This window comes from Agelaius tricolor, unplaced genomic scaffold (genome assembly GCF_023055355.1).
Source record: "Agelaius tricolor isolate 1412-34295 unplaced genomic scaffold, bAgeTri1.0.p SCAF_20, whole genome shotgun sequence".
In the NCBI taxonomy this organism is placed as follows: domain Eukaryota; kingdom Metazoa; phylum Chordata; class Aves; order Passeriformes; family Icteridae; genus Agelaius; species Agelaius tricolor.
The window spans coordinates 7050015-7077445 of NW_027269280.1; the positions used below are offsets into that span (position 1 = coordinate 7050015).

At 42.2% G+C, this 27431-nt stretch overlaps 1 protein-coding gene across 4 annotated transcripts in view; it reads right to left on the bottom strand.

Moving 5' to 3' along the window:
- Window positions 1-1342: 1342 nt before the first annotated feature.
- ZDHHC8 (zinc finger DHHC-type palmitoyltransferase 8) overlaps window positions 1343-27431 on the bottom strand; it is a 111769-nt gene continuing 85680 nt past the window's right edge. Inside the window, exons 3-12 of one of the 4 annotated variants that reach the window (XR_011681984.1) lie at window positions 25251-25408; window positions 21162-21334; window positions 19892-19994; window positions 16530-16621; window positions 14777-14909; window positions 13796-13913; window positions 12958-13067; window positions 9031-10067; window positions 6030-7695; window positions 1343-4436 (exon numbers count right to left, since the gene is read on the bottom strand). Coding sequence is in view for 1 of the 4 variants with exons in the window: in XM_071445356.1 (XP_071301457.1) it covers window positions 7524-7695; window positions 9031-10067; window positions 12958-13067; window positions 13796-13913; window positions 14777-14909; window positions 16530-16621; window positions 19892-19994; window positions 21162-21334; window positions 25251-25408 (2096 nt within the window). In the remaining 3 variants the exon portion in view is untranslated. Of the gene's footprint in view, window positions 7696-9030; window positions 10068-12957; window positions 13068-13795; window positions 13914-14776; window positions 14910-16529; window positions 16622-19891; window positions 19995-21161; window positions 21335-25250; window positions 25409-27431 lie in introns of all 4 variants that reach the window. The other 3 variants (XR_011681982.1, XR_011681983.1, XM_071445356.1) reach the window with 3 other exon arrangements.

Below are 27431 nucleotides of genomic sequence, written 5' to 3' on the forward strand. Positions count from 1 at the left end.
AATTCCACTTTTCCCTTTGTGCTGTTGAGAGGGAAAAAAAAAATATGGCAAGTATTTGATTTGCTCCAAGTCAGAGGCTTGAAGAAGTCCTAATGTCAATAAACTACAGCAGAAAGCAAATTGTTGTGAGTGCCACTCCTAATGGCATGTAAAGTATAATGAGGCACTATTAATGTTGAAGGAAAAACTACCACTGATTTCAGGGGAAGTGAGATTTCAGTGTGAGCCAGGCTTAGCACTCATAAGCTCAATATGTTATTGTTATTCTGAAAACAGAAATTCTCATTTTAGGTGTTCATTTGGGGTATCAAATCTTGTGATTTTGGTGCTGAAAGCCCTACTTCGAGTCCTCATGGATGACTGTGTGTAATAGTAAGGTTTATTGAAGCCAAACCCACGAGCATGCTTCAGTTCCAAAACAACAGTGCTAACCAAAGGACAGTTCTTCACTTGTATGGAAGGCAACTTTTCCCTTAGAGAGTTCCAGGCATTGCCATTTCTCTGGCTAACCACACATATCCTTCCCATTATTTCTTTCAGTTACCACTGAACTCAGTTGTAAGGTTTCACACACACACACACACACACAGACAATGCTCAAATAAATCCTTGAAAATCCTGCTCTTACCCCATATTGAAGAGATAGATGGATAGTCCAAGCCCCATGTGGAGGCTGGAAGTTAAAAGGTGTGAAATCAACCTCAGAAGGCAGCACACAGCCTTTATGGCTTTTACATGGCAGATACTTCACCAAGTCTGCTGAAAGAAAGGTTTTTGAATTACTTATGTTCATAAAAGAATTTTATTTCAGAAAGGGGATATTTTTTAAAATAAAAGACTTACCTGTGGCTCTCCTTTTTTCCTACAATGCAACTAAACCCCTAGAAAAGCTCCTGGTCTGGCAGAATCTGCTGCCTAAGCCATGTTGTGCACTTCTGCCATGTAGTCTGATCAAACTGGCCCATGCCCACAAAGGCAGAAATTACTTCCATTAATGAGGAGCAGATTGACAGAATATCTTAACACAGTCTAGAAATGTTATTAAACCTCAGCATTGCCCACAGTGCTCACTGTCCACCCCAGGCCAGGGGTATTCAACATCTAATATCAAATGGACAGGCTATGTCAGTGCTTTATAAATTACTGCCTGAAAAGTTCACACAGGGGATGGATGTGTAAAAGGTGAACAGGATGGCAACACAACTTCTAAAGCAAGGTGCTCTTCCATATTCACTACTTTCTCCAAGCTTCCAGCACTGCCTCCCTTCTCTCTGAATATCCCTTAAAATGGTGTGTCTGTCTATCAGTCTTCCATAGCCTGGAACACAACCACTGGCAGAAACACTGTTTCCAGTCTACTTTATTTGCTTACATTTTTTAAAAGTAATTTCAGTTTTGTGAATTTTGGTGCTGCTACAACCATTTTTTTCTATCAAGACAGATCAGTTCCATTTAAAATATATCAGAGAGAGACACCTGTAACTAGTTTTACCCGACTCTATGTACACAATTACATATACATTATATATATATAGGCATTATATATATACATATAAATATATACACATATATATAAGGCACTGTAAAATGTACCATCACTTCTCCAGGACTGTTTTAATCTGTAAAAGTAGATCATATTTCTTCATAGAATTTGAAATGTTTTTAAACATTTAAAAAATGTTTCAGGGTTAGAGGTATCAGCTGTGAAATAAGCCTTATGTTAAATTTCAAGTTATTGTGACAAGATGAACAAAACCAATTTTGACAGTAATTCTAATCTATTTATTGTAAAACTGATTCTCTCTTTTTAAAAGACATATTCACCTGTATAAATAGTTTCCTTTGTCTCTCCTTATTACGCTCCAAAATGTGAACCTAAACTTGTCCTGCAGAATGAAAAGTAACAACAATGAAAAAATTAAATACAAACTTGGATAATTTACTCATTACTCAGAGAGAGGAAAGCTGAGATTGCTGTAAGCCAAGATATCTTTAAATAAAATGTATTGAAACAGGTCATGGCCTTATATAATCCTGCTTGATGTAGCCAACATCCATGGAGCCTGGTGATTACAGTTTGGGCCATTTTATATAAAAGGTAATCTCTGCCACGTGAAGACACAACAGCACACAAATATGACTGGCATTTATAATGAACATGCTCGAATGGATCCTTGCTTAATGCAATTAGCCTATATATGCAAATTATGGCATCAGAAATCCTGCAGCAGCTGCAGGGCTTGGCAGCTGTGTGTGTTGTAAGACAGTCTGACAGATCAAATGGACATATTTCCAAAGACTAGAAACACATAGACAGATGAAGACAGATTAAGAATTGCGCATGTTTGGGATTTCTAAACCCACATGACCTGGACAGAATGTATTCAACAAATACCAATATAAAAATGTTTCCAGTTACTCAATGGCAGTGATTCAAAATTGTGCTGGACCACAGGCTCCCTATTAACCCCACAACTTAAATAAACAGTACAGAAAACTTCATTTAGCGTTGTTTCATGGACCACTTGCTGTGACCTCCCAAACATGATTCATTGGTCACAGCTGGGAGACACTCTTGTAAAGACTCACCGTATCTCCTACTCTACCATAGGCATCTTGAAAATGAAATTTAACGTGCAGTCACTTTTTTTAATATTTTGTCAGTTTAGTCCTTTGCACTGGAACTGGCATTTCCAGTTCTGCTCTTCCAGTTCAGGTTTGGCACAAGTGGAAGTGAGAAATGGCAGCGCACCATGAACCATCTCAGCAAACAAATGCAGCTGAGGCAGAAACAGACACTTGAAAATACTGAAGTGACTCAAAGGTTTAAAAAATATATATGTATTACGAGAGCCACAAAAAAGGTTACAGACAGAGCTCCACAAAGCCTGCACGGATACATTCCAACAATTCAAGGTGGCAGAACAGGTGAAATACAGACCATAAAAACGGTTCGACATTAACTTTCCAGACTGTCAGAGACAGAAAAGCTTGACCCCATCTTTCCCACACACACAAAAAAATATTGACTATATATATATCTCTCTATATATCTCTAGTCTGGACCACAGATATAGTCCAAAGAAAACCACATTGCAATTTCCATATTAGGCTTGTAGGAGAGCAGGCATCATCTGAGGAACGTCCACTGTCAGGCCCGGGAGGGATCCTCGCGGGCCGAGTTGACACAACATCACGCTTGGTTAGAATGAGAACAGCAACACCCCACAGCTCATGTGCTGCACATGGCTACCAACACAGAGCTCTGTGCAACCCCCCGAGCTGGCTGAACCAAACTGAGTAAATACATTTGTTTTGCTTAATTAAAAAAAAAAAAACAAAAAAACCCAAAAGAGCAGATGTAAGATATTAGGGCAGTTCCTGCTATCACCTTCCTTAAAAATTCAAGACTTGAAGACTTCTTTAATGTACTTGCTTACAGACATGTTTTGAGACTGTATTAATGATCTTCAGGAAAATATGCCACCCTGAGGCTTTTTCCCTTGTTCACTTCAGGTTATGTCTGCATCCAGTTTTGACATGGGGGCCAAATGCTGGTTGTCTGTCAGTGCAGTATTTGGCCCGGAGTTTCAAAGTCTTTGCTATTCAGACTTTCCTATGAGGTCAACAAACAAAGTAGTAAAAAAAGAAAATATTAAGGCTTCAAGTAAAAATATTTTCTCTCTCTCCCACCCACGTAGTAAGGTACATTTAATTCCATAATACTCAATATATTATACAACTAAAGATATAGAGATCCAACTTTTCAAGGCAGAAAAGTACTACAATGAAAACCTGGAGGCTAAATGGGAGCATATGAACAGGGAACAAACGGATAATAAAATGCAATATGCAATGAAAACTGATGCGTAAACTAAAAAAACCTATTGCTCTTTTTTAAATAAGTAATACAATCCACAGCTACAAATAAAAACATGTTGAAAATATTTAAGACTTTTGAAACATGAAATAAGCATGACAAAAATAAAAAAGCTACTTTACAGGATGTGTTAACTCGTGCTGGATTTTCATGGCTGATCCCCACCTACTATAAATTAGCATCAATTAAATGAGCTTTCATGGAGCCACACTAATTTATACAAGCTGAAGATTTGGCCTGCAGTGTCTGTAAAAAACAGGGTATCTTGACAGAAGAACCTTACTGCTGATCTGTAAACTGCTTAAAGAACTATGCTTTAATATGGGCTGGATTCTGCTCAAAAATTAGATTTAATAAATAGGTCCCCAGTCCCACAATAGGAACTATGGAACAGACACTTACATTTATGAGTAAATAGCTGCAGGTTCAGTGCCTTGGATGGAAATGAGGCTGGATTTGCTGCATGCAATCTCCTGTTAACAGTTCTGCTTAGATTATTCTTTCAGAAAATCTGAATCATTTACTCCAGGCTATGTGCACTGAATTAAATGCAAACCTCAAAAGGAAAAAAAAAATAAAAATACTTTGGTACCATTGTAAACCTATGAAAAAGTTGAATGTCTCTCAACTGTGGGCAAAACTACTCACAAAATACATAATCCTTACTGCTGAACCTGTACTGACACAGTGCATCCTTTTTTTCTCCCTTACCCCTTGTGAACTATGTCAAAATAACCCTGGATATTAGTGCTTTATACACACAATACTGTGTTTAGTCTTACTGAGAAATTCTCTCATGAACTAATGTAGTTAACTTCAAAGGCTCTTTGGCCCTTCAAGTTCCTCAGTAGCTTTTTCATTTATAAATGCAAGAGAAAGAACGATCAAAGTGGAGCATCACTGGGATGCAAATCTCAAATATTACATTGGTGCAAATTTTCAGCCTTGCTTGCATGAATTTCATGTACGTATTCAAAGATACATGATAAAATGTGCCCTTGTCTCACTCCCTAATCCCATGTGTTTCCCACCCCCTCTTTTTCAGGGCTTACATATGGCATACATGATACTTTAAAAACAAGTAATTTTGTGATACTCTATGCACCAGAGTGAATTCCAGTCCTTAAAGAAGTACTGCATCTTCCTGAGGAGTTAACATCAGGGTAGACTGCAGATTAATAACAGTTAAAGATGGAAGAAATCTGTAAGGCCATCTGGTCTACCTCTTGTCCCTACAGACTCACCTCTCACAGAAATTTTTAATGACTTCTCCAAATACAGTTTGACTGTCCTAAACAGTTTGTCCAAAACTCTGCTTGGAAGACTATTCACTGCCCCTTCCTCTCCATCTTTTCTGCCCCATTCCAAATCTAGAGCATTGGTTACCAGTGACAACCCTTGGATTTACCTTTGGTTTTACAACTTTTAAGTAACATATTTGTAAAATTCTGATACTCAATTTCCACTTCATTGCTTAGCCAGTGGCATGTTTTAGCCCTTTAAATCTTCTCCTTAGCCAGCCCATCCAGTTCTTTAATATATATTGCTCCATCTATACCTGATCCAGTTTGCCAGCATCCTGCTGGTACCATGGTGCCTCCAACTAAAGACAATGTTCTACATGCCAGTGAGCAAATCTGCACAGAAAGACTATTGCTTCTCTGCTCTGCAATATCCCTACACCAGGCATTTAAAATATCACCAAGGCAGTAAAATGCACACTGATTTCTACTTCACTCTCTCAGAACTTTAGCCTATTGCAGATGCATTGCTTTCCATGTTTCTTCCTTCAGGCAACATAGAGCGTTACACAGAGAGATTATTAACTTTCTTATGTTCTCTTCAACCTTTGTCTCCAAAAAATAATGTGATATACAAGGGACATAATAACCATGTATTGCAGCAGATGTCAAGATTCATCAAATCAAAATATAAATTGTAACCAGGCAAAATTAAGGTCAATATTTGCCTTCTGGAATAATTAACCTCAACATACATGAAAACAAATAAGATAGTATTAACACATTCTGAATTGCTACCAAATACCTGGAGAGCTTTCCATTATAGTCAAGGACTGAAAAGGATTTAACCCCTTGAAACTAATATCCTGAAAAATGATGGATTTAGATCTTTAATCAAAACTATTCACCAAGAGAACCAGGTGGGAAGTCGAGGTCTTGTATGCTGACTGGCTCAGTGATAAATAATAATTTTTAGTGACTTTGGCAACAGTCGCTCAGGATATTCTTAATTGCACACATGATCTGGCAATTTAGCATTGGTCCAGATCTCAGTACTTTTGACTTCTGAGGTGGTAACTGAATGGTAAAGAAAAGGAGATAAGGAATAGAGAAATAAAAATCCATTTGTCCCAAAATTAGCTTTGCCGGAGTCCTCATATTTTTGACAAAAGTAATGCACCCCTTTCTTGGTTTTTACGATAAAGTTGTCTTTAAATCCAACAAAGTAAGTGTAGTTTTCTGGAGACAGGAAAAAGAAACCTCAGAATGTTAAATAGATTTGATTGATATTATTTTAAAAAGTTGTTCCCCAGGGGGGAAAAACCCAAATTGAAAATCCTTTGTCTAACAGTATTGAAGACCAGAGGGAATGTGCTAGTAATTAGGCAGACAGAAAATTTATATCCTTTAGATGCACGCTTGGCTCAGTTACACACACTGTAAATTCGACAGCTTATGATAACCTTGCTGCGGGATTACACTGACGGCACCAGGGCAAGGCAGTAAACTCTGTTATTGCCTAAATCCAACAGGTAAGGAGGGTGCAGGGAAAGCAGCTGATGGCTGTTTAAAATATGTTTCCATCTGAACATTTTTTTCTCATCTGCTTGGTTTTGTTGCTGGGTCAGAGAAGCCTTTCAAACCCAGAGGGAGCAGGAGGTCAGAGTGGCAGATCCTCTAGTGTTGCGGTCCTTTTCCATGGAGACAAACACGCGCACACACACACAACTTCACACACAGGGAGACCAATGGCAGACAGGGAGAAGCTGTTGCTATCCTTTCTCCTGCCCCCATCCGGGACCAAGGAGGCTTTTAAAGAAGACATGGTGTCTGCAGCCCAAGTGGCCTTGCCTTGTTCCTTCCCAGGAGGAGGAACCTGAGCTGCAGTGCCTGGGGGACGAGGAGAAGCTCCTGCCCAGTGCAGGAACCCCACTTTCCACGTCAGCAGGAAAACAGCAGTCGGTCCTCTGGCTCCTGCCAGACACATTGCTGGCCAGAAGAACTGGGAAGGGGCATGGGAGAACTGACTGATCCTGGCTGACTGAACTGTTTCACAGCACAACTGGTACACAACAGAGTGGTTGGACAGACACGCGCACCATGGCTTTAGCGCTCTCTTGCAGGAAGGAATTCCGCTCGGTGTGGTCTTAGGTCGTAGCCAGTTCCCGCCTGTCGGTTCAGGAAGAGTCTGATAGACTGTACAATTTTATAATTCCCTCAAGAATAAGGCTGCAGCTGGTTTTTGGCCAAAAGAGAAAGATGAAAACAGAACAAACCCAAAACAAGAAAAGGAGAGTGGCCGACTGCTGCTGCTCCTTCTTTGTTGTTGTTTGAGTCTTCACAGTGCTCCTAGCTTCATGGCTGGCTGAGTGGATGGCTCTTTGTTTTTAATTCATTTTATTTTACACTGAAATTTCATAGGTTGTTCCACCAACTCCAGACACCTTCTTAACATTAGAGTGTCTAGCAGGGCTGACTGGTGTCCCCTGGGAACTTGATGTTGAACCCAGCCTGGCTATTCCTTTTGGCTGTCCATTTATTTTACTGTGAGGTGTCTTCAACTGCATGTCATCCCTGCATCAAAAGAAATATCAAAAGATGCAATATTAGTGATAAAGTGTGATACGGAATGGCTTCATTCAGAATACCCCTGTCACCCTGAGTTCCCAGCATTGCAAAATATTCAAGCCTGGGAGCAAGCTGGTTGAAGCCAGTGCATTTGATGAAAAGCCACTGAAATGAGAGAATTAATTTGGCCATTAGGTTAGTGGACCACGCCTGAGTAATATTTGTTAATTTAATTACTTGCTTAAATGCTTTGTTGTTCCAAACTAATTGCATAGGCATTTGTAGGATGCAGGACAGTTTAACTGTTACCACTGCTCACCACTGACCTTAAGCCAAACTGTGTTTTAAAAGCAGAAACAAATTCTCAGAAAAAACATTTCCCAGTTAAATATCCAGGTAAACAAAACTTTGTTGCTCATCTCTGAAACAACTTGTTTGCACTTAACTTCAGGAGATCTACAAAATAGCTCTTCCACATTTCCGTAAGTTTTCCAAAACTGTTGGATAACGGGAGAGAGAAACCTGGGTTCTAAACCAGAGGCCAGCATAGCACAATCAGTACCAGAGACAAAGGAAACATAAGATATTTCTGAAGAGCTGCCCTCAAGGTCCCAACTAAGCTGAAATACTGCATCCTCAGCAGGATCATGATCTTTTCAAGCTTTGCAAGCTCCATGGCTTCCAGAAGGAAAACAGAAACACATGCAGAAGCTGCAGCTGAGCATCTTGCTCAGGTGACAGTTACTGAGGCTTTCAGCACAGCAAATCCTTTCTCTCCATGCTTTCTCACACAAAGGAAGGAAGCAGCAAGGCCTTAAGGTAATATCATGAAGCTCTGTGCTTTTATCAGCAGTTCTGTACTATGGACACTCAACAGTGCTAAGTACAGAGCTCTCTATGCCAAGCAACAGGATCTCAGCCTGTTTCTCTCAGTGGAGGGTATGTTGCACAAGTAGGATCGCAGCTCTGCCTCTGTACCCACACAATGTCTGGGTCAGCAGACTGCAAAGTAGAACAGTTCCACCCTTTTGTGCTTAAGGGAAGGAATAATCTGCCTCACACCTTGGAAATAATTCCCTAGTTCAGCTATGACTATGACCATATAACTATGAATTTACAGCAAAACTGACCACCTGCAGTTCAAGGTACAGTAGAAGTGCAAACATTTTGTCATGATGAGGTTGCTGTGGGGGTGTGACAGAACTGAAGAGCACCCACAAACCTCCCACCATCATGGCCCACAGCAAACACCTCCTCAGGGTGTGCCTCCAGCGCAGCGCAGCTCCAGCCCTTGCTCACAAGCAGATTCCCAGTGCTCTCAGCCCCTCAAGCAGTACATACCTCTGTGCTCCCACTGACTGCACCTCTGTGATTTCCACAGTGTTTACAAACGACACAGCCTTCGGGCCTCCGTAAGAGGGTGACCTAGGCATCCCTGTGGGGGACGATGGGACCTGGTGGCCTGGGGATTTGTAGGAGCCATTGCTCACCCTGCCCTGTAGTGCTTGATGGGACTGCACATTATTATTGGCTAAATCAGCTTGCAGAGAGGTTGTGGAAGTCCTTGGGGCTCTTGTCATTGCACTTGAGAGTGAAGACACTGAGGACTGCAGGATAGGGTTCCTTGTGCTAAAGCTGCTGGCAGCCATCAGATTGTCCCTGGATCCGTATCTCATGGCCATGCTGCGCGGGTCTTCCGAGAGCGTGCTCACTTGCTGAAGGCTGTAGGAGCTGGGCGTGTCATAGACACCTGAGTCTGCAAACACCGAGTCAGGGTGCGAGTGGAGGAGCTTCTCCCTCTCTTCCATCTCTTTCCTTTCCTGGATGGATGCCATAATTGTCTTGGAGAGGTTATCATAGCGCACTGGGGAGGGGTCTCGCTGATGCGGGGCCGGGCTGCCCAGCACCGGGCTGAAGCTCTGCGGGGGCTGGCGCTGCAGCTCGCTGCCCCGGAGGTGGCACATTTTGGCTGACAAATATGGGGAGTGGTACCCAACAGAGCTGACTGCAGAATGGGCAATGCACTTCCTCCCCGAGGGAGACATGGGGTTCAGCAAACTGTCATAGGAAAGACTCCCATTTCTGTTTGACAGGGAATTGGGAGAAAAGATGCTTTTGTAAGGGGTGGAAGCCGCTCCTTCGGACTTTATTGGATGAAGGGGCACTTTGTCTGTCCCTCTCCTGCCAGCAGATTTCAGGCTCAGGGATCGTGAATTGATGGCAAAGGAATCTATCTGGAGTGGGGAAGACTGATAGGTCTTGTGGAGGGAGCTCTTCCGGTAGCTGGGGATGTCCAAGCTGGGTTCGGACTGGTAATCAAGGCTCCTGCCATCCTCTTCTATCAGAGCCCCTTGACTGTGTCCCTCCTGCAAGGTGATCTAAAACAGAGGTGAGTGTGAGAAACAGAAGCCAGTGACATGTAAGTACAGGTTTTCTCTCTTGGTAAGTGCATGGGAAGGACAGAGCTGAAGGTCTTCCCTCTGACTGTCAGCCCAGGTTCATTGCACGAAAATCTCCTGACTCCTGTTCAACATATGGATTAGCACCTTAGAAGCAAGGAGGAGTTGTTCATAGTAAATGCTAAATAATACTGACAGTAAAAAGTAAGTTAAGACATGGACACTGAAAACACTGAATGAGACCTAGGCTGAGACTCAAGTCTCAGTCAAGGTAAATCAGGTTGTTATCTGATAATACTGCCCTTGGAAAAAGCACTGCACTTCACATTTTCTACAAATAGCTCTTGAGTTGAGGGATGTCTGGTCTTGTGTGCTGAGACAGAAATATTTTGAGCTTCATTTCAACACACTGGGGACCAGCACACTCTTATCCACTCTACTGTGCACTATGAATATTCAGTAATTCTGAATTTCTGGTCATAGGTCTTCAAAATTAGGCACTTAACCTTAATTAAAGCCAAGAGGCTCCTTCCCACCATTTAGACAATGAAATGAAGCAATTTTCTCTTTTTTATTGCCTGTGTAGGAGAAAGTAGTCACATCAGAAAAGGAAACAAAGCCCATAGTTTATTTATGTGCTCCAAAACCAGATAGGATTTCACTTTGTTTTACTCTGTGAAAATTGCTCAGAGTTCTGTTCACTTAAAATGCCATTCTGTGCTAAGCAAATAGTTTTCACTGTTATTTTTAAGGAAGAGTTTCCATAATCCACAATAAATTTGCTACACTGGCTGTGCAAACAAAGAGTTATTATCAGTCACATATTTAATCAGAAATGCAGTTGGCACAGCTTGTTCTTTAGTTTCTTTTAAAGGAAAGCTATTGAAAAGAATAAACTGAATGACAAACCCCTGGTTTATTGTGGATGTTTTTAAAAAGCTTTTTCCTTTCAGCTAGAAGATAGAGAAATATGCAAAACAGCTCAGTCTCTTCTAGAGCATGGTGCTAAATTTGGCCTTCTCTGGAAAAAGGAGACCAAGTGAGAGCCTGTAAAGGAGGATGAGAGCAATGACGTAGCTTTTAAGTATATTTGTGCTACTTATCCTTGTGTCCCAATGCCTCTCTCCTAGCAGCTTTCACTGCTCAAAAGCAGAATTACACTGACAGGCTGAAGAACTGATACAGAACAGACACCATGGCATTCCTCACACAGCCCAGTCTCTTTCCCTCTGTACCTCCTACTTAGGCTTGGCAGACAAATCCATGCCCTCCTATCAGCTCACCACGTGAACCCCATTTTATGATACTCCCAGCTGACTACTAGAGAGTTGTGACTACTATAAAACTGAACAAGGCCCCAGGGCTTGCACACCAGCCAGCAAGAGCAAGCACACTGTTTTGGGTTAGGATTGAAACAGCAACCCTCAGAGTGAAGGCACTGTTCCCTGTTATCACTTCACAGCACTGGCCAGTCCCCTGGCCTAATCAGAACCTGCCCTGTATCTATATTGCATCTCTGGCTGTGCCCTGAATGAACACAACAAGCCTACCTTCTTTGGCTCTCTGACTTTTGGCATTATGACTCAGAATGCTGTGCCTTCCACAGCTCAAAATTGCTAGATGATGCCTGTAAATAGACTATTTTGAACTGGATGTCAAGCCATTTTTCATGTAATAAAATGAAAATGATAGGATATTAAACTTTTTGGATACAGTGAACACACTGTTCTTGTGTTCCCTCTCATAAGCCACTTGTTTCTTCATTAAGTGGACAAATCCAGAGAATGAGATTTACCATTACTGCAGTAAGACTAAAACTTACACTTGGTCAAAGCTGCAATTCCACTATCCATCACCATCTTTCTTTTCAAAATGAGAAAGATTCAGGAAAAGCTTTCCTCACCATTTAAAGAACATTCTGTCTTATTACAGTGTTGCAACAGTCAATTGTTTTTATTTACCATATTTTCCTTTCCTTACTTCTTTCGTAATACTCCTTCCTATAACCCCCTTCTTGTTATTCAAGGGGTGATACTGAAGGACCTGATGAAATTAATTTTGAGAAAACTGCACTGTGTGTGGTATGTGTTTTTTAAGGGTGTCTCCACTGGTGCATGAAGACTTGGATACATATTGCAAATATACAAGTTAGACCAGTGATTTTCCAAATGCTGTTCTCAGGTCCCAGGGGCCAAGGAATATTTGCAATAAATCCATGAGAAATAAGTTTCATAACTTCTAAGCAAAAGAATAAACTGTCAAAATTCCACAGCAAATCTGTCTCACTGTTTGGACCTCAGTTTTCTTGACGGGTGAAAATGATGCCAAGAGTTAGAAAGGTGGTTTTTTTTCCATATAACCCAAATGCACTGAATAGGTGCTAAGGAAGGTGAAATGTGAGGATTCCTCTGTTAATTTTCACTAAAATATCCCTTGGGATGCTTTAAAAGTTCTTTCTATTTTGCAAGCTGACATCTTAAGGAATCAGTGAGTACACTGAGTGTTGGCTAAAGGGTCTGATCCAGAGAAGCACTCAGCATGCCCAGCTCCCTCTGAAGGGAATGTGAGGTGGCACCACTGCCAGGAGAAGCCAATGGGAGGTGACACTTCTCAGCACCCCAGGATGACACCGAGACACCGGAGCAGCAGCAGCGCAGCCTGGCAGAGGGACAGACGTGTCAGCAGGGGGAAGCTGTGAAACCAGACATGTTTCCATAGGAGCACAGTGAAAATAATACACTGTCACACAACAGTGCCAAGCTTTGTTATTTACTTTTCCACTCTGGCCCTCACTGGAGCCCTGCAGTGAGTTCCTCCTCAGCTCCACACTGCCTGCGCTAGCTGGGGCAGAATCTCGGGGTGCGCTCACCTGCTCGGCCGTGGCGTGGTAGTGGACTTTGGGATTGTTGCTGAAAGCTGGTCGGTATTTGTACATGGCAGGAGTGGGAGGGCTGATCAGTTTGGGTGAGAGGCCACCTTCTGCAAAAGGAAAAAAAAGGACTTTCTATTAAAATGTATGTGGACAGAAAGCTGTCAGCTGTGATTCATTGCCATCCATCGTGCTCTGCAAACAGATGTTCTGGAGAGAATAGAACTTGCTGTACTTTGTGTAGCATTCCACCAAAATCAATGGGGTCCCTATGGCAGTAACAGCACATTGCTAACACATCAGCCTTCTACAGAGAAGAAGAAACAAGACACAATATATTGAATGGGGTGACATGTTTTGGTGAGTAGAAATTTTGCCTAATTTGAAATACTAAATATTTGGGTTGGATTCAGCTACTAGTTCTGTCTAAAAAAAAAAAAAAAAAAAAAAGGTTTTTTTAATAGTATCAAAGCATAAAGTTCACACTTTTATGAATGAAATAATTCAGTTTGTAATGCCTAAGAATTTCATGCTAATATTTCTGATTCCTTAGATTCCTTAGACATTTTTAATTTAAAAATTGATTTAAGAAAGGGTTTAAAAGAGTTTATAAACTCTGCAAAACTGACATGAAAAATTAAACCTAGGCTTGAATAAGCCACTTCAAGCCAGCTTTTCTCTCCTTTTCCTGCTGTTAATTCTCCTAGTCTGGAAATATTATAAATAGGAAAAAATCCTTCACCCAGATCCCATGTTTTGAAAGAATACAAGAAACATTTCAAAGAGGCTAAAATAGTTTCTTATAAATAAAAATAAAACACTGATCATGCAACTATACCTTCACTGGTGCCCAGCTGCCCTTTCAGCTCAGAGTACTTGCTTGGATCTCCTTTGGGTGGGAGAGGTGGTTGCACATCCATACTCTTATCCTCCAGACCTTCCAGGCTGATTTTAGACTGGAAAAGATCCAAAAAAAATCAATCGTTACATGAAACTTGGTTAAATAACAGCATGTGGCAGAGTGCTGGATGTACCAAAGAACCAGAACTACCCATACCTATAATGAAAAACAGGATTTAGCATTCACTGCAGGCAAGGACTGCCACACATAAAATTAGCATTGTCATAACCAGCCAGTAGAATTTTAAATGCACTATCCTGGTCTACTTGGCAGGCTAAGTACTATAATCATCATGCTAATTAATATGTGGTAGAAGACAATAGTGCTTTCTAGCATTTTTCAGCCACTTTCCAGGTAGCTCTCGGCAAGTAACTATCCAAAGTTACTTCCAAAGGAAGTAACAATCCACAAAAATCTTGCAAGTTGGCTTCGTTTGAATCCCACTTTTTATGGGACTAAATAAATCCTTCTTTATTATTCATGACAGGAGAAACTGAAAAGAGAACTCAGCTTCTGAGTCAATATTCCTTGCCCTTGACCACAAGCCTTCCTGCAGCCTGGAAGCTCAGAGCGTTCTCTGAAGTAGAACAGCTGACCTGGTCTGGTGGTACAAGGGTTCATTAAAATTAATTTTAACACCAAGAGGTGACAGCTCTTGGGACAGAAATTAACTACTGCAAAGAACAGGCAACTCTTCCAAAAGAAGCCCAGAGGGATTCCATGCTAGAGCTGCCTGTTACTGGATCAAGAGCTGCTGTTACTGAACCTGCATTACTTTCAGAGCATGAAGTACATGACAAGGACACAAACTCCAGTTTCTGCATCATCTCGGAGAGATTTGTCAATGACAGACTCATTCCCAGGCTTGATAATGCTCAATCCCTGCCCTCGAAAAGCAGAGCTTGGAGATTCCCTCACCTTGCTGCGGTTGAGGTTGGCTTGGATGCCGTTGTCGCTGATCTTCACCGTGATCTGTCGCTCAGACAAGTCTGGTCTCAGGAAAGGAGGCTTCACACTCACAGCCTGCTTCTTCTTGGGCTCAACCACATACCTGATGAATTGTGCAACACTCATCATTAAAATAAACAGTAACCTAAGAACAAGGCTTAAAAATCTTCCCACTTCCAGGTTATGATTTAAGAATGTGTCAGAATCTAGGTAAGAATCTCAATTTATTTCAGTGCATGTAATAATTAAGCAGCAATAAAAAAACCCAGTAATTAGTGAGCGAAAGGAGAAGATGCATTGAAAAAATCAACAATCTTTTAAACACTAATGGACAAGAGCACAAAGAGAGCAAGAGAGGCCTGCCACCAACAGAAGTGACTGACTACATCATCCCAGTTAACATGAAACAGCTGCCCTGTGGTGGGAGTCAGTGACTGGGGAACAAGACCCAGCACATGGGGAGTTACCATGGAGAAGATGATGTGCTGCCAGTTCTAACTTACCACATGGTGACTTGTTTCTGTAGCATGTTTAGTGTTCAAATAAATGGAGGTAAAAGAGACTGCCAAGTCTATAGGAAGCAAAAAATCTAAGAGGAAATGGCTGATTTTAGATATTTAATTTCCCTCCAGTGGAATAGAATTCTCTAAGTGCCTAGTGTCTGTACAATGCCTAAATATCAATACACACACCAGCTTTCTTGTTTTATGTAGTGAACAGGACATTCTAGTAGTGATGGCTTGGGGACCTTCAATGTACAGAACAATCTGAACAGGTCTTCAAAAAACACCAATGTTCTGCTTGTTACAATTCTGTGAATATCCATGATGACGGTACTCACAACCCCTCTCTTAACACAAGTGTCTCACAGCATTTAATACCCAGCTCTTCTCATCCACCTTGACCTGACTTTCATGTTTTGGAAGGTTTGAGAAGCAGCTACTCCAATGTCCTTAACACAAGTAACAGTCCTTTAGAAATTATTTGTTGTATAACAAAGGGGGGAAAAAGGCAGTAACAGTGTCAGGGTCTGGAATTGTTCAATACCCTAAAAAGGCTCAAATAAGTCTTGTAGTAAGATTATGAACATGTTTGCAGGCTGGACAGCTCAGCACCTAGAATTATTTATAGTCCATCTGATCTACTGCATTAAGATCCTGATTTCAAAATGTGAAACGATAAATCCATTTCCCCAAAAATAGAAAGCCATAAATAAAATCTCAAGTTTCGTGATGTAGATCTCATTGATAATCTGTTTTATGATAATGAAAGTGCCAGTGAGATTGAAAACCACAGCAGCCTTAAATTAGATTTAAGTCTTAAGGAGAAAGGCTGATTTTAGCTTCCTTCCTTTTCCCCAGCAGACTGGACGTTGCCTGTACCATGCAAGAAGTAGTGTGGGGAATATGATAACATATGGATATTTACCTTGTTACTGAAATCCACTGGATAAACAAGCTGGTGAAGACAAGGGTATGAGCTTGACATAATTTGACAAGCTCATTCAAAAAAACTATTACTGGGATTCGGGTGGTAAATTACAGGTTACAGCCGTGCAACAGGGAAGCAGCTATCACAGAGCTCTACCTTCAGGACTGTTTTGCTTTGCTTTCCTCTTATTCCATCAATGATCCTTGGCTTGTGAGCCCAGCCAAGCACATTTCTCCCCCTGGCCCAACAGGGACTCTTGCTCCCTCATTGCAGCTGAGAGCATTTCTCTTACCTGGGAGCCAAGGGGCTGCAGAGCACATGTTCCACGTTTCCACAGCATCCGCGGGTAAAAGGATTCACTCCCCCACGGAACTTCCCTGTCACCTGGAAACATGTTCAGGACAGTGCTCAAACCCCTGGTTATATAAAAGTCATCATCCAAGCCTCAGAAAGCCAAGAACAAGTCTGACCCTTCTGTCCTTCCCAAACAGATCATTTTTCTTTGAATGCTGCACTTTTTCACTCCAGCTCTAACACACCACCTCTGTCAGCTAATTCCAGCTAGGAGGCACTCCACTCAAGATCCTTCCCAAAAGGACATTGCTAAATAGGACTGGATTTCAAAGTGATGTGTTCACCTCTCCATGCTGCTCCTGCACTGGATTTCTGTCTGCTCCCAGCCAGACATCCTGTTTGGGTCTCTTTCATTCCCATCACTTCCCCTCCTCTGCCTTGGCGAGTCCCCTCCAAACCAACAGCAAAGTCGAATCAATGTTCCCAAATGCTGGATGAGAGCAATGTTTCCTCTCTCTCAGATCTCATCCTGAGCAGCAATCAGTACAAACCACTGCCTTATGTGGGAGGGTGCCAGGAACTCCCTGGTGATTACAATGTTTGCTTGTAAATGAGCAGGTTTAATAAAAGCCAAGCCTCATTAGACTGGTGAGATCCATTCAAGGCTTCATAAGCATTATAAAGAGTTTGTACTCTACAGGCACATGCTCAAAAGTCACCATATGGGGATAAACACCAATAAAGCCAGGGAGATTAATAGTGGTTGCCATTAAAAGCATTACTGTTGTTGTTGTTTGCAAGTAAAGCATTTTAATCAGCTTATAGTTCTGATCTAGCAACAAGTTTACACAGCACCAGAAATACTTTAATAACTTGCACATAAAATAACAACAATTAAATGATTCTGCAATATATTATGCTGGCCTTGTTGATATAACATAAAGCTCTTTAAAAGGCCAAGAGAGAGAGGCTGGAAGTTCTGAGATTTGGAAGAGCAACCTTTTGATGAAAACAGGGGTCTGGGACATTTGGCATGTCTGCATTCAATCCTAGGCTCACAATGACTTGTGCCAGATGCTGGCAAAGCATTTCATATCTCTGTATTTCAAACACAGTATGAAAATAAAATTTCTCCAACTCACAGATTACAGTACTAATTATATCAGTTTGGTTTCTAAAGTAGTTTGAAAATCACTGCTAGAAAGCAGTCTAAGAAGGAAGGGTATTTATTTACTCTATTCAGAAACTAAAAATACCAGGATATGAGCAGATGTTGGGTTATGGGTTATTTTCATTCCATAAAAGAATTTCAGAGGCATTCAGAAAGCTCAGTAAACATCTAAACCCAGCCACTATGCACTTTTCAATCACAGTCTGCCTACTATGAATGCTTAGAACTTACAAACTCCAGAATGAATAAATACCAAAAATTTACAGAAAAACCCCAAAAATGTCTGTACCACTGGCCTATAAAATGTACTGGGAAAAGAGAACAAGATAAGCTGAGCATATTGCAACTGCAAAGCTGACAGTAGATAACTACCAGTGTGAGAAAAGAGAATCAGCACTGAGACTGCAGGAGAAAAGAGAATGTTTTAGAACAGTGGCAAAGCCAGGAGCAGATCTCATATCCATCTCTCCTGGTCTGGTGCTCTAATTACTTAGATATGCTTCCTCTGAAAGGACCTCAGGGCTGGGAACATCCATCCTTCAGTTACAGATAACCTCTACATATGACTAAGCAGAAATTAGGACCAGATTATATTTAATTTTCAAAATGGCATGGGAAGATGTAATAAATCTCAAGTGGTTTGGTAGCTCAGGAAACCAAACCAAGCTAGGATACATTTTCCAATGGTTATTTCGATCACGGAAAAATACTCAACCTTTCTAAATTCTAGTGCAGCCACAAACATATGAAGTTAAATTTAACATTTTTTAAAGTTAAATTGTTCCTTCTTTTCCAGCCTAAAATTTTCATGGAGAGTTTATATCACTGCACAAAGACAAGCCTAAGGCAAAATACAATTTGGGCTGTGAAACCAAAATGCCCTGTATTTCATGCTACTATTGTTAGCACTATCAAATCTAATACTTGGCCAAAATTAATTTTAAAATGAAGAGCAGATGATTCTGAGCAGGACAGAGAAAAGCATTTGAAGATGACAGCTATGGAAGCTTGCTTTGTTCAAAGGCCATGTTAGGCAACTGTTCAGGATGACTTCAGATTCCTTGCTTATGTAAACCTCCCACACTCTTCTGGATAAGAGTTTTTATTGTCTCTTGTGGGATGGAGACAATGTCATCTCAGTTTACAAGGGCCTGGCCTCAGACAGATGTTTTCATCGCTCACAGCCTGCCCAGGAGCCAGACAGCTCCACAGCATGGAGCCATCAGCCCCCAGGACAGCCAAAACTGCTCAGTGGGAGCTGCAGAGCACCCATGGGGGCAAGGGCAGCAAAAAGCCATTTGAAATAAACCCCAACCACAAGGGAAAAGAAGTATGGTGGGGAAAAAAGTGAAAAAAACCCAGATGTGAGGGGCACTTTGGAGCTGGAGCTGTGGAAGGGTAAAGCACTGGAATGCACAGAGTTCATGAGCCTTGGGATGAGGGCTGAGACCAGTGCCACACCTGCAAACTGCCCTTGGGGTGGCAGGGACCTGTTATTGATCCCATCACACTGATCTCTATCAGCCACACCAAGCCATTAATGGGCACATGGACGCAGGTCTGCATCAACCACAGGGATGTGGGTCATGGACATTTGAGTAACTGCAGGGGAACTGGAACTTTCCAGGCTTTTTGGCACAAATGTTGGCACTTGGTTTGGAGAAGCAAAGCAAGCTGGGTCCAACAGCACTCTGTGTGTGTGAGTTCATATGCATGAGAACAAGAGAGACACAGAGGGAGACAAAGAGCTCACTCAGACCCTATTATGGGCAGTGAGGGCTTGCTGGGGGAGCTCAAAATACCAGGAGAGAGGGCAAATGATTTAATATTTTCCTTTCTCTTTCACTCAATCTCATGGATTGTTCAGTCTGACTCATAAAGTTTGAACTTCTGGGGTTGATGGTACTTACCACATAAAACCTATTTCAAGGTCATGAGTAGACTTTAAATAATAAATAAGCCTGGGGTGATGCTCTGTGGCTAAAAAAGGGAAATCTTTGCCTGCAGTGTATTTAAAAAAAATCTGGAAAGAAAAAAATAGGCAACCTTCCTAGATCTTCACAGAAGCTCCAATAAAAGCATTTCTGGTAAGATTTGGATCATCTTTAGCTTTACCCAAGCTGACTTGCTGACTTTCCTTCCCACCTCAACACCTAAGCCACAAACATGGAGAAAGGATTGCTTCTTACCTGTTCATTGGTGGTGCGCCCTCGGGCCACTAGAACAATGTGGAAGCCAGTGAGACCAATGACTGGGATAAAGAATAACCCAGCCACACACATGACAGCCATTCTGTATCCAAGAGTTAAAGAAACTGGGATGAGTGAAGGGAAAAAGGGTCTGTGAAAGACAGGGAAAGTAAAAAGGAGAAAAAAAAATATAGGGGAGTGTCACAGTGTCACAGAATGGTTTGGGTTGGAAGGAACCTTAAAGATCACCTAGTTCCAACTCCCCTGTTGTCAGGACATATTTCATTATCCCAGTCTTCTCCAAGCCCTGTCCAACCTGGCCTTGGACACTTCCAGGGATCCAGGGCAGCCACAGCTTCTCTGGGCAACCTGTGCCAGGGCCTCATAGTGAAGAATTTTATGCTAATATCTCATCTAAACTTGCCCTCTTTCAGTTTGAAGCTGCTCCCCCTCATCCTTTCACTCCAGACCTTTGTCCAAAGTCCCTCTCCAACTCCCCTGCAGCCCCTTTAGGCACTGGAAAGGGCTCTAAGGTCTCCCTACAGCCTTCTCTTCTCCAGGCTGAACAACATCAACTCTCCCAGCCTGTCTCCAGAGCAGAGGGACTCTCTGAGCACCTCTGTGGCCTCCTCTGGACTTGCAGCTCCACATCCTTCTGATGTTGGTACAGCACTCCAGGTGGGGTCTCATGAGTGCAGAGTATTCCTCACCTTTAGCAAGGTCTAACTAAATTCCATCTCAAAGTCCATCTGCTCCTAGTCTGGGTCCTCACCCTTGAGATGGCTAAAAAGTAATGTGAACTCAGTGATTCTGGCTCTACCTTTCTACTTTGTAAAGAATATTCTGCACTAACCTATCAAGAGCAGTATCAGCCCTCAGAGCCAGCAATTCATGTGTTACACCAGCATGCAGGGGGCTACTTCCAGAGCACACTCTGCTCCAAACCACAGCAACAGAGTTCTAAACACAGCAAACAGCAGTTGAGAGCTACCCCTGCTTGTAAGTTAAATTCAAGGAGGCAGCTCATCCTTCTGCTGGGCTGTCATCACAAAGATTGAGAAAGACAAAGGGTCACCTACAGTTTCTGGAGCAATCCATGCTCACACAGGTACAATGGGAACAGAGGAAAACCTGCACTGAGCATTTACAGGAGGAGAGTAGTGGGGGATCAGGAGAGGCTCCACCAGCTCCTGGAGGAGAAATATTCAGGTTCATTTTTGCCCATTTTCCTCAGTTACCTCGAGTCTGGAAAGACCAACAGGAAGGATACGTAATGGTAGTGTGAGCTGCTCCCAGCTTTTCCATGTGGTTCAGGACAAAGATGAGCCCAAAGGTGAACACTCCAACCATGTGTGTACTTAAGGACAGCAAGAAGAGAAAAAAATAGCGGTAGTTCCTCCGTCCTATGCAATTGTTGACCCATGGGCAGTGATGGTCAAAATCCTTGTAAAGAAAGGGAGAGATAGGGAAAAATATCCAAACAGTGAAAGAAAATACATTGCCTCAGAGATGAATCTGAACCACTGTCATGTAAAATTACATCACACTAGTTCTGCAGCTTTACAAAATGCTTGGCTATCTTTTATAAGACTTTTTAGGGCCAAGTTGTTTCTCTATCCATGAATGGAGAGGTACTTGGGTGTTTATAGGGTTTGAAGAGAGGATATATCAAACATAAAGGACAGGCTATTTATCTGCTAGCAGCAGAAGCCCTCATTTTTATCATCCTTAGCATGAGTCAATTACAATGAAGTTATTATAGCCTAGAATGGTTTGAAGATGCAATAGTGCTGCAGAATGCCCTGTCCCACATTTCAGTATTTATACATCACTGAATGAGTCCACTTTGAACAATGAGTCCATTTTGAACAAAAAAGTACCTTCTTACCAAGCAGGTCACAAAGAAAAAGAACAGCAGGATCAGACAGAGGCAAAGTTATGCACAGGTTCATTATGTTATGAATCCAAACCTAACTATTTGTCTCAGTCACAAGTCCAAAGTGCCTTACAAAGTCAGATCCCTTTTAACAGGAGATTTAATAATGAGGGCAAGCCACAGACACCCTCCAAGTGCCTTTACACAGTTTTGTAAGCATGTAAATCCACTGTCTCCAATGGGATTATTCCTGACGTGAAGACAAGATCAGGTGCAAGAAATAAACCCTTCTTACCTCTGTGTTCTTCAGAGCAGATATTACACATTCATTGCACTGACAAATGAAATGTTTATTCTTCACTTTGTGGCAATGCTATTTTTAAGCACTGCTCAATGATGACGACACAGGGGGTTTTGTATTTCTAAGTTTTGCACAATGCATTTACCAAAAATTTACAAAATACAAAAAAATGGATTAGAGCTTTCTCAAAGCACATTAGAAAATTATAGGGGCAACTTATATATTAGGATCATTTCAGGGTATATCTGAAATGCTGACATAACATCTGTCTGTTATGCAAATCTGGCTGTATGCAACCCAAAATACCTATGGATTATGAAACTATGTAAGTACTCACTGCAAGCATTCCAATTAAGGAAACAAAAATCTGACTACTTTTGTCACAGATTCATTTTTGGGTCCCTCTGGTAACAGCATGCTTTAAGTTTTAATTTGTTTTATTTCTGCAAGTGTTGTTTGCTTTTGCTGTTTATTCATTTTTATCAAATTGGTTCAAAATTTGAACCAATTTTTCCCAATTTTATATTTGGGAAAATAATTTTTATTGTACATTCTAGACTGACAGTGAAAACATGAGAACTACAATCCTGAGTGGATCCTACATGGAAAGCCAGCAGAGTCACTCCTGTCACTGTCTCAAAGCTCTTCTAGAATATGACAGGTGAGTGGGAAATAAGCATCACAAGAATCAATAAAACATGTTTAAGGCCATGATTTATTGATTCAGAAACCATTAATACTTTTTGCCTACATTCCTCCCCAGCAGTAGTAATTTAATTACAAGCAGAGCTGTTTACTTGTGCGCCAGAATAGTAGGGAACATTCAACTGACCTGACTATCATTAGAACTTGTGGAGAGCTCTATTCTATCATTAGAACTTGTGGAGAGCTCTATTCTATCAATAGAACTTGTGGAGAAGCCAGAGTCACCTTGCCTTCTGCTGTTTTATGCAGGTTCCTTTTGGATTCCCTCCCATTTTCATTTCTGCTGCAGAACTGACTCCCATGGAGGCCTTACATCAGCATGAAACTTCAAGTGTTTATACCACTGAGTTTTGAGCAATCTTTTTCTGAGAAAACTTCATTTCCTGAAAATGAATTTTTATGCTGAGCCACTGGGGAAGGTGGAGAAAGAAACTCCATGGGACAACTGAGAATTTACCATCATCAAAAAAATCCTCAGAACCTAGAATTAGTGAAAACATTTATGTTTTAAAAGTGGTAATGTACAATTCAGGTTTTCTACCAAAAATCCAGCTCTGTGCAACAATTCACAGCAGTCTAAACAAACTGTGTGTCACAACTTACAAATAGCTGTGGCTACTTCTCTCTACCCAGGGACCTTAGCAGCTCCTCACTCTCAGGCTTCTAAAATCCCACATCCTTCTAAAGCCTTCCAAACCAGGACAGCCTTGTCCTATTTATCAATGGTTACTAGGCACAGCACTGCTTCCAGATAATTATAACTTAGATATATGACTGACACAAGATAAATCCAGGCAGCCTTTCTCTCACTTGTAACTGTGCTGCTCTCTTTGGGACTATTCCCTTGCTTATGGCAAAGAGGATTAGGACAAAGGTAGTGTATACAGCATTCCAGCTGACTCTGGTATTTTTTCCCCTTCTGATTAGTAATTCCTTTCATTTTAATGGCACAGCTGAATATATTTTAGACATATTAAGATTTCATCTTTCTATTGAAAAAAAAAATAGACCTTGCAGCAGAAATGATCCTTTAGAAGTAGAATTTTTAGCTCAGCAATAAAAAGTCCCCTGGCAATACACTGCTGTGAATACAGTGCTCTGTACCTACATGTCTGGGAGATGCCTATAGCCCAAAAGCACATCTTACTGTTTAGGGTTATTTTTTAAAAATCTTCTGTGACTCACCAAGACCCTAAGGGTAACAAGAATCAAGAAAGTCCCCTAATTCAGAGCAATCAACATTAGAAACATGAATGAGTTCATGCTGTGAGTTTGGGTGTTGAAAAACACATGGTCTCCTTCTATTGACTGGAGAACCATTTGCTGAACTCCAAGTTTTGCTCTCCTGAACTCACACACCATTGTGGCTTCTCTGCTTGTCCACTAATGTAGCACCAGTTTGCACCAAATTAAATTATGAACCTTAAGCTCACACATGACAAGTTGAAATGGTTCACCCTGAATTTCTTGCTCTCTTGAACTCAGCACCAACTCTCCCATTCACTCCTTTTTTACATTCACAATCCCTTAGGTACCTCAAGGAAGAATAATTTATAATGCAGCCAGCATTACAAATTTCTATTTTAATCACCACTGGCAACAGGGCTGACAACAAGCATCGTTGCATTTGTAACACACATAACTGAGGGCTGTGCTTCGAATGGCTCTGCTCAGTGGGAGTCCAGCTGCGAACTCCCCAGAACTCCCCAATATACTTGTGCTTTGTGTGATTAGTCAAAAAACTTATAAAGTAAGTCGTAACATTAAGTTCTTAGTCTGCTGCCTAGAATATGAGCTGATGGCATCTGCCCATTGTCATAACCATGTAATGAGACTGATGCTAGAAAATAAAACAGCTCAAGGTACGTTCCTCAGCAGTCCTGTCCCGTTTGTGATTTGTACACAGACCCCCGGCCAGCGACAGGAGCCCAGCTGTGAACTCCCCAGAGCTGGGCTCCCAGCAGCAGGGGCAAGCACAGGGCCTGGCTGGGGCAGCCCAGCAGCCTGTTCCCAGCATCAGGGGCAGCCCAAGGCCCAGTGGGGCAGCCCAGCAGCCTGTTCCAGAGCAGGGGTGAGACCAGAGCCCAGTGGGGCAGCCCAGCAGCCAGTTCCAGAGCAGGGGTGAGCCCAGGGCCCAGTGGGGCAGCCCAGCAGCCAGTTCCAGAGCAGGGACAAGCCCAGGGCCCAGTGGGGCAGCCCAGCCTGTTCCAGAGCAGGGGTGAGCCCAGGGCCCGGTGGGGCAGCCCAGCCTGTTCCCAGCAGCAGGGGTGAGCCCAGGGCCTGGTGGGGCAGCCCAGCCTGTTCCAGAGCAGGGGCAGCCCAGGGCCCGGTGGGGCAGCCCAGCCTGTTCCAGAGCAGGGGCAGCCCAGGGCCCGGTGGGGCAGCCCAGCCAGTTCCCAGCAGCAGGGGCAGCCCAGGGCCCGGTGGGGCAGCCCAGCAGCCTGTTCCCAGCAGCAGGGGCAGCCCAGCAGCGTTACCTCCACGCAGTTGTCGCAGACGCTGCAGTGGGAGCAGCGGGGCGGGCGGTAGAAGTGGCAGGTCGCGCACCACTTCATCCGTACTTGGATTCCTTTGATCTCCACGTTCTTGTACAGCGGCGCGCGGAAGTCGTCGTCCTTATCCTCATCCTCGTCCGCTGCTCAATGCAAAACTCAGAGTTAGGGCAGGTAGCAGAGGGCAAGGAGAAAAGAGCTAATCCTGTCAGTGCCTGGAACACAGGGACACAATGCCCTTACTGTGCTCTGTTATGTGATGGTTTATCACCTCTGCCCTGCTTAAGAAAAGAGTCCGTTTAAAAATAAATGCACAAAAAAACCCCAGTCTATAACAGACAAATATATACTGGGAAGAAAAAATATTATTCTAGATTCCTGTGATCCTTATTTGTTTCCTCCTGACAGAAAATCTAAGAAGTTCACATCTATTTAACACCTGGTTAAACATTATAGTGCAGCTGGCATTGGTTGACTGGCTCCAAATTAGGTGGAATTTGATAATGTTGTCCCAGAGGAGCATCAATTACTGTCATGCAGTTCTATATTAAATCTTCTCTAGATGTGTTATCATGATCCAATTTCCATTGACTTCAGAGGGAATTTCTCCCTTCACCTAGATGAGCTTGGGATCTGGCTCAGCTACAGTATTTATCTGCAAGAGTATTCTCTGGATTAACGTTTGTGTGCGGAAGCAGAGGGCTGTACTGGCACCATTCCCTATAATTTTCCTTCCTAACTAGTCAGTGGGACTCTTAGAGAGAGCCAGACTCTAAATCCCTTAGGCACTTCTATAAATACAGTCTTTAGGTTCTCCAATACCATTATAAACCTGCCCAGGCTGTGTAATACATGTGGGCAGATGAAAACAAGACACCGGAACAGTCAAACCATTTAAGCTCTTATAAAAAATCTGACTATGCTGACAAAAAGTCTGTACATTATATATACCTACATGCATTTAAACATGTTCCTTCTGCAGAATTCAAACACAGAGTTTGTACAAAACAGATCCACATCAAAAATACTGAAAGCCGATTGTAGCTGGTATAATTAGCCAGCAAAAAACATTGCCAGTCTCAGCCTAGACTGTAAATCAGATTTTTCAAGGCAGCCCCAATTTCAGTTACTTGATACTTCCTTTCCTACTCATTCATTCTGGTGTATTACCAGAAATTCACTCACACAGAGCCAATACTGATTCATACCAGAAGGATTCAGAGAGCCAACAAATTAAAAAATGAGTAACAGAGCTGTGAGTTTGATTAAGCTCCTCTTCAACAAGCTGGGTTTCTGCAGCCCAACTTTTATCATTTTCCCCCACAGGCCAAGTTCTATCTGCCAGACCTGCAAGGTCATATAATATAGCTAGAAATGTGCTTATTTCCAGTTTCCAGAGACCTGAGTAGAAGAATACATTGACAAAGGAATGTATCTTACTAGACAGATTCTCGTACACTGATCCACTGACATGGAGCAGCCAAGTCTCATATTTTTCTAACAGATTTTTCATGGCTTCCTTAAGGAATTGTGATTTCATTAGAGTCTCAGCTTTTGTACTACTTATTTGTTGTTTTGGTTTTGAAGTAAATTCCTAACTATCAGAAATGTGCTAAGAAGCTTGAAAGCCCAGAAGACTGAACCTAATTTCAACAGCAGAAAGCAAATGGAGTGATTGTGTATTCATTTTAAGTCCCTCCTACAATTCCTGAACTCCTTGCGCTGGCAGCTCTGCGGGCGGCGTGGGGCGGTGATAAGCTTTTTTTCACATGCACACTTGTGATCTGAAATAACATCTGCTCCTCTTTCCTCCCAGTACTGGTATTTATAGTCTTTTCCATCTTTTCCCTTATCAGTTTGCTTCCTTCACACATCTAAACTCCTACCCCATTACCTTCTCCCAGGACGAATGCCATGTCTCTTCTCTCCCCTTGCTCCCAGCATCTTCCTGACAAAGCACAGGCACAGAGATGCAAGGCCAAGGCCACAAATGAAGTGAGAGACAGTAGAGGGGTGAACTTTAGGAACTCCTCCTCTTCCTGCTTTGCTCCTCACTCCCTTGTATAAAGGGAGATGGGATGGGAGGGAAGGTGATGGGAAAGTTCCTGTTTGATCTCCCCGTGTGTTTCTTCCTTAAATGCAAAGTCCAAAATGAAGAACTTGTTT